Source organism: Calidris pugnax, unplaced genomic scaffold, assembly GCF_001431845.1.
Source record: "Calidris pugnax isolate Ruff unplaced genomic scaffold, ASM143184v1 scaffold31, whole genome shotgun sequence".
Classification (NCBI taxonomy): domain Eukaryota; kingdom Metazoa; phylum Chordata; class Aves; order Charadriiformes; family Scolopacidae; genus Calidris; species Calidris pugnax.
This window is the reverse complement of record NW_015090786.1, coordinates 2,809,909-2,828,738: the sequence shown is the minus strand read 5'-3', so window position 1 is coordinate 2,828,738 and position 18,830 is coordinate 2,809,909. Positions and strand designations below refer to the sequence as shown.

General features: G+C 37.1%; 1 protein-coding gene across 1 annotated transcript in view; it reads right to left on the bottom strand.

The window, feature by feature from the left end:
- Positions 1 to 4,270: 4,270 nt before the first annotated feature.
- Positions 4,271 to 18,830, bottom strand: part of RNF217 (ring finger protein 217) — a gene marked incomplete at its 5' end in the record, with an annotated part of 66,582 nt that continues 52,022 nt past the window's right edge. The window contains 3 exons of the mRNA XM_014966319.1: positions 4,271 to 12,567; positions 13,708 to 13,777; positions 15,451 to 15,522. Coding sequence (XP_014821805.1) covers positions 12,543 to 12,567; positions 13,708 to 13,777; positions 15,451 to 15,522 — 167 coding nt within the window. The remainder of the gene's footprint in view (positions 12,568 to 13,707; positions 13,778 to 15,450; positions 15,523 to 18,830) is intronic.

Here is an 18,830-nt window from a genome sequence, read left to right as displayed (position 1 = left end):
AAATCTCTGAGGGGTCAACAGAATCCTGTGGTGGGTGAATACATCTGTCTTGTGCAGTCACACACAAAAAAGGGAGGTAACACTAACTTCAACTACCTTTGAACTCATGCACGATAAAATGCGGAGTATGCATCTGGCTAAACTCTATTTTGAAAACATAATTATAGGCCATTATTTTGAAAAATCTCTCAAAGATACATGCTTTTAACACTCATTTTTCAAGCAGATCCTTCCCCTTTAAAATATGAGTTTGGGGAACATTCTTCAAACAGATCAGGCTGTCGCTAGGCTCCCAGGTACATGGCACCCTTTACAAAATACCTCGCATCCTTCAAATCCACTGAGGCCAGTCATACAGTGACCCTATCCCATTTCAATGCATTTCTGAACAGTACTCCAGTGATTATGTCTACTCCAATTTAGTTTTCTGTTCATGAGCAAAGAGCACAATATTCTTATTCAGTGAAATGGCTACATTTTTTCCTTTTTATTACATGCAAAATGTCTCATAAAAGTGCCTTAATTCGATTTATAATAATGAATATGGTTGATGTGCTGTTCTTCTACTGGGTCATTTTTAACTTTCCTTAACTCCTGCACAAATTCAGTAAGTGCCTGGTTACAGAAGACCGTGTCACACAATATTACTTAAACATGATGTAAACCACTAACACACAATAAATCTAATGTCACATCTCTTAAGCCACTTGATCATTTCCTTTTTCTGGCACGGTGGGCTGTCAATAAAATAGGCAGGCACGAGCATGAGAGATTTAGCAAAATGAAGTGCTTTGTCTCCTAAGGCTTCACATCTTTGCCAACATAATCAGGCTGAATAAGAAAGCTTTTTCCATATATAGTTATATTGAACTGTATAGGGTTTTGAATGAAAACTTTTTACCTTATTGGGTTTAATCTCCATCTAGGTAAGGAGACAGACTTTGGTGCACTGCACAGCTCCTGCTGAACCAAAGCTTTGTGGATACTCATCTACAGGGCCAAAACAACAGGCAAGTTTATAGTCAGGTAGTCATTCTGCTACTGCCAGGCAGGAAAGGAACACATGGGTGAGCACTTGCTTCTACACTGCTATTCCAAAAAAGCAAATACGGGGATTTTTCCAAGATAAAGTGACATTAAATTGGCTTTATTATTTTGAGTTACTGCACTTTTCCTCCTATCTGCTGGGAGATTATCCAGCATTTTTCAGCGTGAAAGAGAATAAAATAGAAACCCTCATTTACAAAATAAAAAGGGCTTGATGAAACAGGAGGTAGACAAAAGTGGGCAACAGGCACCTAAAATTGCAGCTGTCTCATTGAGAGAGAAATGTTTCTGGAGAGAAGCAGTATTATTTATTTATGCCCAAGTTGGTTAAGGAAGCAAAGTCTGGGCCAGCATAGAACATGGACTTACATGTGTCCATCACCCTTACAGGCTCGTGAAAACAAAGCTTAACTTCAGATTGTTTCTGTATTCCAGTAGGGGAAGTGTTAAGGAATAGGGAAAACACAGCCTGGGAAAGGCTGAGGTGTCCATGAGTGCATCCAAAAGAGGGTTAGTGGACAAGCTAGGTGGAATTAGGTTGAGGCAAAAACATTGCTCAGATCAGGAGGAACAAAATTTGGTGATGGTGAGAACAGTACACAACAAAGTGAACAGACTTGCACCACTTTTCAAATTTGCAAATCTGTATGTTATCCACCAGCTCTACCTCAGGAGAACTAGGATAATGTTTTCTACAGCTAAGCAGGATGGGAGAGGCCACCTCCTCACCTTCCTCAATGGATCACTGCTGGGATCTACTATCACATCCCCCCTACCTACTGACTTTCAATATAAGAATAAAAAGAGGATGACCCAAAAACACTGGAAGCCCAATATCCTGTCTGACAGTAAGCAAAACCACGTCTGGGAAAGGAGGCAAGATACAGCAATAAAATACACCCATCCACTGCTGTCCAGGCCTCCAAACATTTTTGACTCGAAGACTTCCTGAGCCAAAAAGGGTTTCTATACATTTGGTGAACTTGCCACAAATTTCTCTTCTGTAAACTGCTCTAGTTTTCACTTCAGCCCTCAGCATCTACAATATCCTTTTGTCAGAAGATTCCACCTGTCTTTCACTGTTTGCATCAAGATCCCCCCATTTTCTTTTTTACAGCTTCTGCTACCCTCATTTGATGTTCCCTGGCTCACCATCTCTTCAGGTAAAGGAATACTCGGTCACTATTTTGTGTTTCCTGCATCACTCAAATACAGAGACCTTTGTAACAAACATGATCACCATTACGCATCAGTTTTATCATTCCCATGCTGAAGACACTTCCTCTATTTCATTTGTTGTCCAAAACCCATTCATTTGATCATTGTTACTAGCTCTCATCTTTACTGTTCTGGGTAACTCTCCCTCATTAGCATAATTTGTTACTCTATCACTTACCTTTTTCTCTTCACATCATTTGCACTTCTGTTCACAAGCAAAGTCCAAGCACAGATCTCTGTAGAGTTCAACTGGCATCCTCCCTTCACTGTAAAATATATTTATTCCAACTGCTTTGTATCTTCCAGTCACATAATGTCCATATTGTCCACATGGTGAGATCCTCTTTCTTAGTCCATGTCTACTTAGTTTCATTTGAGGCTTGTTGTAAGGAATTCCAACAAAGATTTCTAGAAAGTCAAATAGACCATGTAAACAAGATGACTTACTGACCTGACAAATAAACTTTGTGGTTGGTAAGGCAAGGCTCCTTTATAAAAGGCACGCTGACTTTTCCGAAGCATGACAGCTTTACCCACGTGGCTGCCAATTCTAATTCTGTTCTTATTAGCCAGTATTTCACATATCCCAGTCTAACAGATTAGTGTCTCATTTTGCAGTTGAAGCCAAACTACTAAGCAAATGCACAAGAAATTAAAATACTTATTCAAAAATTTTGGAACTTTAATTTGTTTTAATTACTAATGCTTAAATGTAATTTCTTCTGAGCAGGCAGAAATACATTAACGATTTAAGGAAAACACCTATCTATTTCAATTTCTTCTGAGCAGGCAGAAATACATTAATGATTTAAGGAAAACACCTATCTATAATCACTATTTCAAGTGCGCACAAAGGCACATGTCAATCATCTGAAGGCAAGCATCTAAAAATTGTGGTTATGTATCTGTAATCTCTGTGGAGAGCATTAGTCCTATTTACTTAGAAAAATACCATGTTTAAAATCAAAATCTGCTTTTCTGTCTTTTGTCAAATGGTTTGAGATTGCAAGTGAGAAGTTAGCCTTTAACTTCACTTTGAGCTGTAGGGATATTGATTTCTTTGGCCTCCTGAGCACTCTTCCACTGCTGCAGGCTGCACGCTAGAATTCCTGCAGATAAGGAACCTCTGGTATGATGCCCTTGACATTTGGTTGCAAATCTTGACTGTTTTGGAGGGGGCTGGGGCGAGGGCTGAAAGGCTTGTCCTTGACTAGAGGTACCCAGCACAGACCTCAAGATTTTTGCTGCGTATTTCACTGCAGTGAATTGTTTTTCAGCTTTATTTCCTACAGAAACAAACCGCAGGCAAGTGTGCTACCTTGTCTGCCTGTGCATGAACATGCAAATGCAATTTCATAATTAGGCACACTCTTTAAAAATCCCTAACACATCAGACAAAACATTCCATCAATATTGTCAGTTTACAAAGCACAGAAACTGAAAACAGCTCCTTTCCAGAGAAAGGGGCACCTGGTTCAATTAATGGATTACATATTTCAAATTTACAGCTACAGACTGCTTTCTCTAAAAACTGTCTCTGAAAGAGCTGAAGCTCCAGGAGGTCGTACAACAAGGGAATGGGAAATTTGGATTCCAGTGCTACTTCCTCCTCATTTTGAATTGGGTTATTTTAAGCTAATATTTTAACATATCATGAGAAGGTAAAATCTTGTGTTCCATATTAAGATGCTTTTGAAAATGAGAGCAGTAGCCCAGAGATGATACCATATAGCAGGGAGTATTTTAACATAAAAATATTCATCAGAGTACACTGGCTTTTTACATCTGGTTTTATTTTCAGCGGTAAGGCAGTTAAAGACTGAAGTGACTGTAATACAGTGTGAACACAAAGATTCTGAAGTTTAAATCATTCAGTAGGATTTTTATAGGATTATGTAAGAATCATAAAAAAAAAGATCATGGATTTAAGTAATACTCCCTGCATGTGGTCAAGTATCATTCATGCAGCCAACTGTTTAAAGAAAGAGCTGAACATTCAGACAAGTTTTATTTTTCTTTTTCAAAACTTTATTAGGTAGACGTTACTAGATGACATTGTAAAACCCCTTGTGTGCAAGTGAACGAACTCTACAATATATATCTTCCCGCAGTTCATTAAATCCACAACATCCGCCTATTTCTGAATATCGGTTCCAAGACAGGTGGAGTGCATTCAAATGCTACTTTACATTCTTCCATTTCATCACGGGGAAGCACTTTTTCAGTCTGTTGGTTAACAGGGGCTTGGGATATCAGTGTAAGCGGAAGGAATGCCTTTAAAAGGAAATGAAGTACCGTAAGGTTTTACTTACGAACTTCACGATACGGACACCAGATTTCATCGCAAAGTCTTTTAAATTAAACTGCCTACCACAAATGTGATTGCATTTAGCAAAGTGAAGCAGTACAGAGACATACCTATTACTGAATACTAGTGAGGTAACATTTTGAAAATAAAACTGTTAAAAAATTCACTTACTTTCAAAAGGTCCTGTCCAGCAGGACAAACATTGGCAGAACACCTTCCCTCGTATCCATGCATGTACGTGTGCATATATGACTGTGTCTACTATAGCTTTTTAAAGAACATGATTTCAGTTATACATTCATCAGGACAAGTTTAAAAATCAGATATTACTATGGTAGATTCAACAGAAAACTTCAGCAAACCGTCTCTGGACCTCCTAAATTAAAAAGGCACTCTGAAGAGGGTAGCAAGAAATAATCCTTACAAAACATTGACGTGAACTAAAGCAGCCACAAAGGTAGCACTCAACAGTGCTTACTGGTATACATTTAAAATACCAACTTGAAGATGAATTCTTTGTAAAATATTGCCCAAGACTATCAAATACTTTTGTCAAGTTACAGCACGAAGACCCTTGTTGCAATACTATGCAACAAACAAAAAAAAAAATCAGCAAAATGCAAGAGAAAGATAATGGAAAAGCCTTATCAGCATTTTGACCGTGTGCCTGCTGGTTGTAAGAGAGAAGAATGTAATCTAAGGAAATAACTTTTAAAAATAAACAGTAACTCATAAGACTGAAGTAGTATTTTGATACATGGTGCCTCTGATTCCATGAGTTATACAATGCCTTAGTTAATACCTAAGAACTGGAGATAATACCGAAATAGAAGTTATTAAGATATCTGTAAGAGTGATAATTTAGTTATAATTTTATTGCAGTATGGCTCCAAATCAAATTCCCTGTCACCAAAAACTTCAGGTATGCAAGCTATTTCCTGATTAAACATTCCTGTGTGATATTTCATGAAAAAATAATGCTGCAAGTAACAGCTATATTACTAATTAAGAATTGTAGGGGAGAAAAAAAAAGAAAAAAAAAAAAGAAAAGAAAAGCCCCTCCTACAGTTCTGGAAAACTCACAAATTTCAGGAGATGAAAAGGTTCCAAGAAATATTCCTCTCATCTTCATTTCTCTCTCCTTTTCCTTCCTTCCTTCACAAATTTTTACTGGAGGAAACTGAACACAGCAAAACCATTTTATGATGAATTTACTATAAACAGACCTTCTAAGCATAATTTTTAATTTACCTCCCCTTTATTAAGCCAACTTCCTTCTAATAATTACCTTTATATAAATGCAGTATTTTTAAAAAGATAATTTCTAACAGAAGTTCATATAATTCAAGATAATTTTAGAAAAGCAACTTTTTATTGGCACCTGACTTCCAATAGATGGACAAAAGCGGGAGCAGTATTAGTAAGAAAAAACAGGTCCTTTGGAAAATCTAGATGACCAAAGATAAAATTCTACTGTCTTCTCGGAAAGGAAATAATTCCAGAAAAAGAAATAAACCCTACAGTATCCATTTTGAAGCTATCTGGAGAAGGTAAAATGAATACTAGTTTTTTTCTGATCATACCTTCCACCATGCAATGAAGAGCTGGGCAGAGATCCCAGAGCTGCTCCACCAAGCTTGTTTGATGGTTTAGTCCATCAAGATACCCACCCCACAGGAATTACCAACTTCCATTAAAAATATATATTAGTTCAAGCTGGCTAGCACCGAAATGCTGTTTAACTGAGTCCCAACCCAGCTACAGTGCACCTCTGTGCGCCACGGTCCTCAGGGCTTCCATCTTCATGAGTTGGTGCCAACAGGGCCCGTTTGAGCCCTGGAGTTTGAGGGTACAACATACCACTGGCTGTGGTCTAACTTAACTTCAGCTGAATTATCTTCTCTGAAAAGTTGCATTGCTTTAAGTGGTTTAAAAACTCCTAGCTGGCTACGCTGGAAGACCAAACTCATTCTGAGAGCACATAAAGATGCATTTCTGCAGAAGTCTGAAGGGAGAGACGGGAAGAGAGGTGAACAGCAAGTTAAAAAAACTCAGAAATGAGATCATCAGATTTAAAACAGGCATGGCAGATTACTTTGATAATTCATAAAGTTGTAACTTCTTCACTAATGTAACATTTTTCAATTTTCTGAGCAAACCAGTATTGGTTACTTTGGCTTAATATGTCTGTCTGTAGGAGCCCACGTAACAGGAATTCCCATATTGCTCTATGGAGGAGAACTAACACCTTTCATTTCTTTCAAGCAATAAGGCACTTACACGTTTATAATTTCTCATTTTACAAAACACACTGAATACTGGAATTCAAGCACTGATTACATGGGTATTGCCTACCTCCAGTTCTTGTAACTTCTTAGTCATCGAATAAATATACTACAGAAAGTTCTAATCACTGATGCATCTGGCGTGTACATAGCCCAAACGTGGTCTTAGAAATTGGTTTTTTAATGAATCCACAGTGTTTTGTCCAGCACTCTAGTTGTGCCACAAGCCTGTACACTAAAAAGGATGTGATTCTTCATCTCACTACCCTGACCTCTTGCCATTCAAATTAACCCTATTTTAAAGGCAATTATTCATCTTAAAATATATAAAAGAGATGGGGGCAGGAGAAGATTTCTCATTGAATTGTCATGGAATTAGGATAAAGTTCAGCTTGGACAACCTCCTCAGAAACAGAGATTGTTTTCTTTCTTTCCACACTTATTATTCTCATCTCTACCATAGTCTAAAGAATTAACAAATACCTTAAAAAGTTATTTGGACTTGGTTGGTTAGTTATGTAGCAAAGACAACTGTGTTGTTTAATTATATTTCAAAAAAATGCAAAATTAGAAGCCCTGAAGAAAACCAGATTTCAGCATTTTGCATTTAGGTAATTTAAATAAAACAGAGTTAATCTTTTGCTGCTAAAGCAAAGCATTACTGAAATGACTTCTTATGAGATCACATTTTCCAGGTCCAATTTCATCTTCAGCCATTTTCACACGTCAGTTTGAAATTATGGAAATTGGAAAGAAAAGAAGAGCATTAGAAATAAAGTGTATAACAAATGGAAATATGGTAAACATTTTAGGATGAGATCGTAAACACTGTGAAATGTAAATCTACCCCTGTCCATGCAATTTCTGGACAGGAAGCAGCAGAATGTAAATTAATATGACGAACTCTTAAGAGTGCATTATTTTTTTTTTGCAAAAAGATAGTTCATGACTAAAGACTGAATCCATCTGCTCACCCAGAACTTGCATAAGGCAAGAAAATGTTTCTTGACTGGATCAGCACTTTTACAGGGCAGGTTTAAAATATCTGAACAGCTTGTTTGGATTCCGTAAGTAGGTTTTCCTTCTAAAAGAGGTAAGTGTGGCATCGTATTAGTATCATCATGCTCAGTGACAGTAGGTTAAAATTTCAACAATACTGTTTTCAGTCTGACAAGTTTTCAACAAGATAAACACTGAATGGGGTTACCATGCAGCTGTGTTTAAGCAGGTATGTGCAAAATCCATGCTTATGCTAAAGATATATAAAACATTTTTCCACAATAAATTTCTCCTTTTCTGACTCCGATTCATCCAAAGCACTTCAGATTAATTTTTCAAGTTTTGATAAGCCAAATAGGCTCCAAAAATGTTTTCTTTTCCACAGTCTGCATTTTTAAATAAACTAATTGCTATTGTAACTACTCTTTTTTTTAAAAAAAAAAGTTATATTTAGAAATAAGCAGCTGGAATTATGCTTAGGAGTTTGTGTTTCTTTTTTACTATGAACTAAGTAATTTAAGCTTACTACACATTTTCACCTTTGAAATCAGAGCGCATACTCTAAGATCAGTTTTCATTTCCCTACCTTATGGTATTTCACCATCAGGCTAAGAGCAGCGTCAGTGAACGTATAGATCCTGAGCACAGAATGATAAGGATGGATCAGCCAGGAAGGTACAGTCCTGTGTAACTGAAACAAGCTGCATTTGTTAGTTTTATTAAGAAAAACATTGGGGGCTGTTGTGTTACAGCTTGAGAAGTACTTAAGTGAAAACACTGCTAGTCCTGCAGTTGAATCAAGGCTCAGCTGGTTCTTCACATAACAGTAGCAAGACAAGCCACCAAATACATCAGTGATACAGCTTTTTAAATATTTGTGTGCCCTCTTTTTCAAGTTTATGTGTTAAGTCTGAAAAATATTTAGTAGCTGTAAGTCAAATTCTTACACTGTGTTAATACCTGTTACACTGAAGAAAGCAGAATTTTAAGACGTTATTTAACACTCTATAGATGTTGTTTCTAGCTTTACCGATAACTAAAACATTAAGAAGGTCTATTTATTATATTAAAAGCCAGTATTCCTTTGACAATTTGCTTTAATAAGAATGTTTGGAAATTTTTCCCTACTCCCTGCCCTCTCCTGCACCTATGAAATAGCACTAGTATCACCCTGGGAGTTAGAGGACTGGCTCCATAGTAGTTTGCATTTCTTCAGAAGTGAATTACATTTTCAAGTTGCTGTAAAATGGCTATCAACATGCTTGCAGATATTTTTATCAAAGTATTTGGGGCCAAATTCCATATTGGCATAAAAATGGGTATGACTTCTCTGGTTTAACAGGGCTATGACTGGTGTCAGGAATGGAGCTGATCTGCTGTAACGATAAGGCGGCAAAATTAAAAGAAATTATCTAATAGTTTCCTTGGGTAGGATTCTTCCCATCAGCAAAATTAGAGATCTAACATAGGCTGTAAAAGTAACACTAATCCATGGTTCTTTTTCACAACTTAGATGTACACAATCACCATACCAAGTATTACGGCTGATGCAAGCTTTGCTCAAGAAACAAGCCACCACAATTACATGTAAAAAAAAAAAAACCTCAGAGTCTGCATGGCAAACTGTTTGGCCATTGAATATGAAACAGTTTCTCAGATCTCACTGGCATGAGAAACCATTCAGTCACTGGAGAATTTGTATCCTCTGACAGAATTACTGGCCTACCTACAGACCGTTTAACATCACACAAGCTATGGCAGTCTTTGGAAGAGCAGAAAGCCCCTTGGCTAAAAAGAATACCTGACGGTGATCCAAAACACCTTCTAGTCAAACTGGCAATAGTCCCCGCAAATTAATATTTTTAATAAAGTAAAACATCACGTTGCTCAAATTTTCAGAACCAATAAATAGATGGAAATTAAAAAGAAACACCCTAACATACCAGGAAGAGTTATAAAGTCAGCATTAGTAACATCCTCCCTTACTTACACATTTGCACTGCCCCAAAGGAAGATAATAGATCACTCAAAGTGCACTATATTTTAATGACATTTGAAAGACATGAATATGCTGTTTATTATAGAGGAGGTGAGAACTGAAGAGTAACAGACTTTTTTGTATGCAACTAAAACTGATGGGTCAACTAGAACACAAGCTACTCAGAACTCCACTTCTGCCTCTCACTTAGATTTTTACTCTGTTTCTTCTTCTCACCAGCTAATAGACTGACACAAGGAAAAGCACAATTATTTTCCAGTCGCAAGCTCCCGGATAAGCTCGGCAAATACACCTTACCATGCTCTAAGAGGCTGCAGTCAGACTCATCTTGCCACTGATGCGCTTGAGCAGCCCTGAAACTTGACCCAATTAATGAAATACAACTAATTACTCTTAGTGGAGAAAGCAGAGAAAGTGAAAACAGCTCCCCCCCCGACTGGTGTGTCCAGCCGGCCCATTTCCAGGCAAGCTAGAAAGAGGAGGCTTATGTAGAAAGGATTTAAGCATTTCCTACTATTGGTGAGCAACAGCTTCGCTCAAGGATAGATAATCTTAAATATTAAATGTGGTGAAAGCAATCCTGATGATCAGCAATACAGTAGCACGAAACCTGCCTTAGCAGGTTAATTTAGCTGCCTGATGAAGTCTTCTGCTAACAGAGATGGAGTAGAACAGTTTGATGGTTTCTTTAGAGTACAGTTACAAAAACCAAAAGACGATTACATAAGGAAAGAAACGAAGTTCATTCCATTTCTTTCAATTGATAAATTAACTCTTGTAAAACAAATGAAATTACTTTGATGTATATAAGATTTTCTATGATATGAGAAGAGCTGTTTAAAAGGTAACATTTTATTGAATGAAGTTTTGTACTAAACTACTTTTCACATTTCTGTTGGTTATGTTACATAATATTGATGGAAAATTGTATTCAAGTGGGAATATTTTTATATGGATGGAAAAAGACTCCCATATCTCTACTCTGGCTCTTGACAATTCTTCCTGTTCTACAGAAAGCCAAAAGCAAGTATTTTTGTCATTCCCATTTTTTTTCTTACAGAGAAAGCAAGATTAGACTCTCATTTTACAAGGTCAAAGATGCCTCATTTTGCTATGTGAGGAAAATGAAGAACTATTTCCCTTCGATTTAATCTGTTCCGATAAAATCAAAATGGCCTAGATGAAATGATAATGTCGGAGCTGAGATGTGTGTTCCTTTCCTCCACCCATAATGACACGCTTTCTGAATATAAATAAGTGCAGATCTATTATCTTCCCTTTTATGCTCTTTATTTTAGCACCTTAATTTCAGATTTTACTGAACTCCCATCAGAAACCGAAAATGGCAAACATGGCAGAGTGAAAACAGCTACAAAGACTGTAAGAATATTCCACATATTTATAAAGAACCAGGAAAAGAAAGGAAATTAATCCACTAGATAGTTAATTACAGATAATCTCAAGTACTAAAATATTCTCAAGTGGAATAGTTTGACACCATATTACAGACAGCATTGCAAACCCAGATCTCTCTCTCTCTCTCACTCTCTGAGGTCTGAAGGTTTTTCTAAATAATACAAAAATATCTTCATTATTTGACATTTAAAGAAAGGAATAAAAATCCCTGAGTAAGCCAAAAAGACAACTGATATGTATAGCCTCAGAAAACACACTCAATAACAAGACCAATTTTAAGGCAGCTTCCAACCTCAGACAGAACACAAATAGAAAACTGATGTGTCACAGAAGAAGAAATCTAATTAACAGGTGGTTTTGCATTGATAATAGGCTTTGAACTTTACTTCTAAATGTCATTGCTTCCCTGCTTAACTCGCAAGTCTTACAAAGGTACTATTTCTACTGTTAGGACAACAGGGACAACATGTCCTTAAATTCAAGTGGAAATATTAAGTACTTGTTGACTACTATGGTGTGCTTATACACACAGTTTCAACAAGAAAAAACTCCAAGAAAACAAAACCAGAAGCTGTCAGAAAATACGCATACTAGCCAGCTACGGTAAGCTGATATTTGTGTTTCCAGGTAAACAAAATTCATCAGTTTCTTCCACTGAGGCTTTGAAGTCAAAGCGAGTATCTTATAACAGTATTATGTTGGTGGGACAGAATACTATTTACTTAAAAGTTACAGCTAGATTCAGATTTAGTAACAATTTTCAAAGAAAGTGGTGCAAAGTACATCCTCTCAAACGATATGCTATTTACAGGCCTAAATTCTGAAGTCTGTAGAGTCTTTAGGACATTGCCCATCTCCCTGCTTCCCCCTCCCCCCATAGATATAGATATATATATATATATCACACACACACATATGTATCTTCAAACACACATACCGAAAAAAAGTACCTTCACAGTACAAATCCAATCTTCTTTTCTTTAAGATCAGCTTGCATTTTTAAAGTATAAAGTAGATATTTCTCTTATTCAGTTCCTTTCTTTATTGTTTCAGTGTTCTGCTTACACAAATTTATTTTATACTATTTTTTTTTCTTTTAAGTTATATTTGTACGATAAATTTGGATTATAACTAAAAGTGAAAAAATTCTCAGTAGCTGATTCCTAATGCTGAATTACACTGCTGTTGTGATGATGCGCTGAGAAAGAGGTCTGGTGGCAAACAGTGGTACTCTGAAGTTAGGAAAAAAGAGCAAGGATCGCTATTCTCTTCAGATCATCTCAGGAGGAGAAACACTGGAAGCAAAGAATAAGAATGAAATGGTTTCATAAGAACTCATGACCCCTCCCCTTGCCCAAAACTCACAGATTTTCCTCATGAGACATCAGTGGATGCTCTAAGACATATGTAGCTGAACGAACAAGCAAAACGTGCTTTTTAGGTTATAAAATTTGATCAAATCAATCTTCACACAACTAGTGTGTAGCATGTGTATCAGATGCCAAGTCAGAACAGAAAAGCAGCTTTCCAGCTTGCTTGCAAACACATTTCCTTGTACGTTCTGCATCACACTTCAGGGATATCTTGGGACAGAACAGGCCACTGACACTTCTTGTTATCTAAACCCTTCCATTTTTTTCTATACTGGGAGAGTTTCAAAACGCTGTACTCTTCTAACAGATCTGTCACCCCCTCAATCAATATTAATAGACCGTCATAAATTAAATACTGAAGTGAAACCCATCAGCATATCTCTAAGTATCATGGAGCTTCAGTACTAAGGCTATTTCCCTCTGAGGCGCTGCATTTTGGCGGTGGCCATCCACACTCTTGGCCACTAGCAGGACGACTCAGAAGATAACCAGCTGTCGTGCTCTGGCATGTTGACGGGGTTTTGGTATGCTGAACAGAATGCTGTGTGATGGAAGTTATTTACAGAAGTAGTTTTTAATACCAAAAGTAGTATGCTCAGTATACAGTAAGAGTCCAAACACTTCTAAGCATTTCCCCCTTAAAGGCCGACACTGAAGTTAAACGGAGCACATGTTAGCAGTTAAATGCTTTCTTCACAGGCCAAATCGGTAGTAGAGTTCTGGCTACAATACAGACTTTGATTGTCTAGTTCAGAAACTTAGACTCAAAAAACCCTCCAGAGTAATAATAATAATAATAATAATAATAAAAAAAAAACCAAACCCCAAAACATTTAAAAAGCAGCAGTCAGGGGGCCCATCTTGTTCAGAGTGCACCAGAGCAAAGAGGCTTTCTGGTCTGCAGTAGTGTTTTCGGCTGAGGGAAGATGGCAGGAGATCCCCCCTTCTTCTTCCAGGGCGGTGGCTTTGATGCTGTTACCAGCACTGTATTGCTCTGTTGCACAAAGCGTGGATAGCCCTTGCAGGACCAGCTCAGTTCAGGTGAGTAGGGTCCATCCTTACCAGGGCATACCTGTCCGTGATCTTTTCCTCTGCTTTTTACAAAGGCAATAGATAGGAAACACAAATAAACCTGCCAAAAGAGAAAAATAAGAAGAAGATCACAATTAAATGCAATCCCTCACATGTGCATTATGTTCTTTCAATGTATGTAGAGTATTTATGCAGCTTCCCATGCCTCAAGAGAATTCATACAAGGCATCTGGACAATCAGAAAAAAAGAATAGTCTGCAACAGTCTAAGTTACAGTCTATATTAGTCTATAACAAAAGACTATTACAGTCACCAGGGTCCTGGGCTTTGCTCAATAGCCAGGTGTAGAACAGTTTTCAGCTACAATACTGAGATTACTTTAACGGCTGTGTTGGCAGTAAATATTGCTGTAATTACCTAAAACCCAAAACTTTCCTATAAATAATCAATGGTTTTGGAACTGCTCATAGAGCTCTCATTGATTGTGTCTTATCTGGCCATACCTATGATGGAACTTCAGTTAGGTATTATTGGGTATTATTGCTATTACTGCTATTGTATTACTGCAAAACCCCATTAGTTTTTAATGTAAGAATAAGAATGGGTTTTTTCCCAGCATAGATTTTACAAGATTGCTAAGCAAAATAAGCTTTGCTGACATTAAGAAATCTTTATTGTCTATAGTTTGCCACTAAAGAACAAATATTTAAGATATCTCTTTCTCTATAGATGTCTTCAGGGAATCCAACTCAGAATATTGATACAGAAAAAAGATACGTATTCTTAGCCTAAATACTGAAATTAAAGCAGTATTCCTTATTTGGCCAGATGTATTCTAGAAAAGCTATAATGGTATTTTGGTTATGTGATGGTTGGTTAGGTACAATCTTATCAATGTAACTATCCTTGTAGATTTTGGCTTTATTATATCAAAATAAAGGTGCCACATCCCAGCATGCCTCAGGCCTGGGCACACACTGCAAATTTTCAACAGAGTAAGTAGTTTGGTGAAGAGCTGTGAAGCAGCATGATCCCTGATTGACATATTACTGCCAACATAAATAGTGGATACGCACTTACACAATCAAAATTATGTATTTATAGTCACAGCTTATTTAATTTCTGCAGGAGAATTCAGTTAAGCCAGGCAAAGAGCAGATTTGCTAAAACAACTACATCTACATTAACACGCCTACATTAACAGAGTTTTGATACTGTATCAAATGAGTTCACAGTACCACTCTTTGTGATGGAATCCAATTTGGCAGCCTATATACTGAGTCAGATTTTGAGATTGACTCATCATAATTTGCTGCTTTCTTGTTGGTGTTGTCGCGTCTTCAAGCTGGAGGGCACTTGCCACTACAGCTAGTGCCCCAAAAATCTTGTTATGCACATGACCAAAAAACTTAGACTTGTGATCCACTGGGGTGATTAAAGGGAGGGTCCAAGTCAGCCAGTCCCCAACACTATGCTTAAATTACTCTGGCCTTTTTACTAGGTTATCTACACTAGTTAAAGATTTTGGTTTGGAAAAGCTTTAACAACCAAATAACTGGGAACAACAAAAAAAAGCTAATTGGCATAAAACGAGAGTAAGAGAAAAAAAATACTCTAAAGACAGTTTTGTTTTTTTTTTAAAGAAAAAAAGTCATGTGCTTTATACTAAAATGGTATCCAAGAAATTCTCTCTTTGAGATGAAAATATTGAGATGTCATACTGAAAGTCTCTGCAAAATCAGAATCAGGCTCATTCACATATGTAACTCTTACCTATTACAACAGCTATGGCTCCCAGTGCCAGTCCCAGAACCAGTATTAGGGGCGTAATGAGTAATTTTCCAGCTGAAATGGAAAATGCATTAAATTAAAATAAGCATTTTATTTTTTCCTTTCCAACCATCCATAAACATTTCAATATCGGACTCCCAAAAGCTGGTTCACTTTTTTAATACTTTATCAGGATTCTTATTTGCAAATTCACCCTACAAATCCAGCTAGGAGCTATCACCGCTCAGCCAGCTCCCCGCACACACTTCACTCACCACAACTCTCCAAGCACAGCTCCTTTTGTACATTAACAGTTTTGCATTCAACAGTTTCCATTCTGAAATCCCTCTGGCATCGAAAGGAATGTGATAGCTCTAAAGTCTACTATCACTTGGCTTCTCCGGAATCCCACCCTACAGCAACCACGCTGGAAAGCTGCCAAGGAAGCCAGCATCTTGGAGAGTTTAGGTTATTAGCTCAAGGAGATGAGACCATCATCTCTAAATATGCTTCCGCTGGCTTTAAAAGGCTACGATGAAGTCCTTCGTGTACAGCTGTGATTTAGGTCTAAATCAAACCGCAGCCAAGTCTATTTTGGATCAACATTTAAACGGATACGTTGCTGCTCGCACATGAGTAAGGCAGGGAGGCTGTGCAGCACACCAGCTAGAGCATAAGACACTAAGAACAACTAAAACATGCTTGTATTCTTGCTTCTGATGAGTTCACTGTAGGCAGAAGTGCACAGAAGGAAGACAGGGCTCCATTTGAAACACTTATGTTGAAACTCAACTTTGAATCCAAGTTCTCTCTCTTGCGTTGCATGATTTCAGCTAAATGGCAGACTCTCCCTGGCTGTGTTGGCTGGATCAAAGACATCACGTGCCTCAGCTGTTTGAAAACGCAGCAGGGCAGGCATTTTTTACTGATCCACCAGCAGTTTGATCAAGGATTTGGAATTAAGCAATTCTTGAAGATGAGCATGTTTTTGGAAAAATCACCTCTACAAGGGAAGAAAACCGAGTTTGTTACCTCTCTCTTCCCTGCCCTTCCCTCTCTCAAGTCACTTGTGTCAGGTTTCTGTAAATGGATTACTTCATTCAATAATGATGCAAACCTCTCCATAACCTGAGCCACTAATTTGGGCAGTCTGAAGGAAAAATGAGATATTTTGGAAATATTTGCAGCGGTTAAATGAATTGGTCCTTTTATGCTCTGTTTTGATAGCTTTTAAATTTCATAGGAGTGCTGTGGGTGGGAAAGATTAATTCCTAGAAGAAAAAAATTGGCAAATATTATTGGTATTACTCTAGTTGCTAGGCATCCTAAAGGTAAACCTTCTTGGGATTCCACTGCACTGCATTCTGTACACACAGAGGTTGTCAAATAAATTATTCAACTGTAGACAGGAGAAGGAATGTAGAATGATGGAAAATGTCAAGAAAAATCCAAAAATTAGTGATTTAAAACATTTTTAAAATTACCAAAGCCTTTAATAGTTTCAAAGTAAAGCTTATAAAATATTCTTTTAAGGTATGAACTCTCTACTTTATTAATAACCATGTAATTAGAATGTTAGGAAATTATGACATTTGGTACCAAAATGATTAAAAACCTTAAAACACTAAACTGGTGACCAAGTGCACAGAAACAGAGTCTGCAGAAAGGGCTGAGCTAGTTTTTGTCTGTGCAGACACAAAGAACGGTTCCTAAGCTAATTCAGTTTAAGAATTTGTTTACTTACATTTGACATACTAACTCAGAGCTGTAATAAAGCAGAAGTGAGTGTCTTATTCCTTCTGCCTGTGAATAGGAAATTATGGGTATTATGTAGTTCCAAGATCTTATAGGAAAAATTATCTTCCTTTGGTTATCAATTTATTCTTTCTAAAAGTAAAACTTTAAAAACAAAACAAAATACTTTTTCTCCTTATACTATCACCCTTAAATCCTTTATCTTTCTTTACCTTTGTAAACTAAAATGAAGGAATAATTTAACACAAGGTGCACAAGGTGCTTGTACAAGTTACCATCAGGTAAGAGTACAAACAGCAGCAATCACTGCAAAGCAGCAAGTACGCACCTTTGACTCCAATCATTTTTATCAGCATTGCATGAAACAATTATAAAATGCTTCATTTTACACATCCGAGTTGAACATCACTCTAGATCCAATTCCAGTTTGACACACATCGTTTGTCAGAGCGTGATGGATTATGAGGCTCTTAATCACAGTGGGAGACTGCTGGCGAGAGCACAAGTGTAAAACTTGCCCCAGAGCTGAATAAAATCTTGTGTCATTAGTCCATGTGGTGAATCCAGCAACAGATTATTTGTTTGGTCATGTTCAAAGCTAGTTTTTAAAGATAACTTAAAAAGAAACAGTTGTAAATAGAACAAACCTAAAAGGAACAATTCTACTTGAATTAATGGTAAACTATTTCTCTACTGCTTTACTCAGCATGAAGATTTAGACATTCGTGGTAATGTAATAACTGTATTTGCAGGTGTCCCAGAGGGGTTGCACTACTTGTGATATAGAGTATGATGTTTTTCTGCAAAATGAGGAAACATGAGGGAGTATTTTCCCCTGGCATAACTTTGGGTTTGGTTGAAAGTTTTAGGGTAATATATACAAAACCACAGAAATCCTTAGCGAATTCTTTGCCATGTAAAAAATTATAATACTAGGTTTAGCAGAAGAGAAATAAAAAGTTTTGTCTTCCAAGTCTAAATATCATTATATGTTTAACCAACAGAGCGACTACAAGTATCTACTTACAAATCAAAACAGTCATATCTATGTAGCTTTAAGTTCTAATACAAGTTTGCATCTGTTTTTAAAGAATCGTACCAAGTGTATATAGGAGACTTCTTACAAATCAGAACAACTTAAATGATAAAGTTGCTAATGAATGAAAAGTTGCTTCCTTCCGCGATGTTCAAAGCCACACATAAAGTGAATCTTGCACTCTGTCTTGGGACAAGGGTGCACGTCAGCCAGATCTGAAAACAGGCTGCTTTAAGAAGCCTATTTGAAATGCTGTTTACTTCACAAGAAATTGTCATTTGCTTTAATAGCATCATAACATGTTGCGCCCTGTGACATATCCATGAAGTAACTAGCAATTGATTTTGAATATAATTCACCCAAGTGGCACTTAAGTGGCATCTTAAGTACATTTAAGACAGCTGAACATGTTTTTTATTTCTGTGCAATTCATCACTAACTCCAGTTATAACCAAATATCCTGCTTTCAAGAACTTAGCCAAATAATTACTATGGGAACAAAATTTTTTAAGTCCACTGGGACTGAAGGATAAAAGCAATTTCACCTCATCATACTGGTCACAGACAGAGTTTCTCTAAAAAATATGCTGGA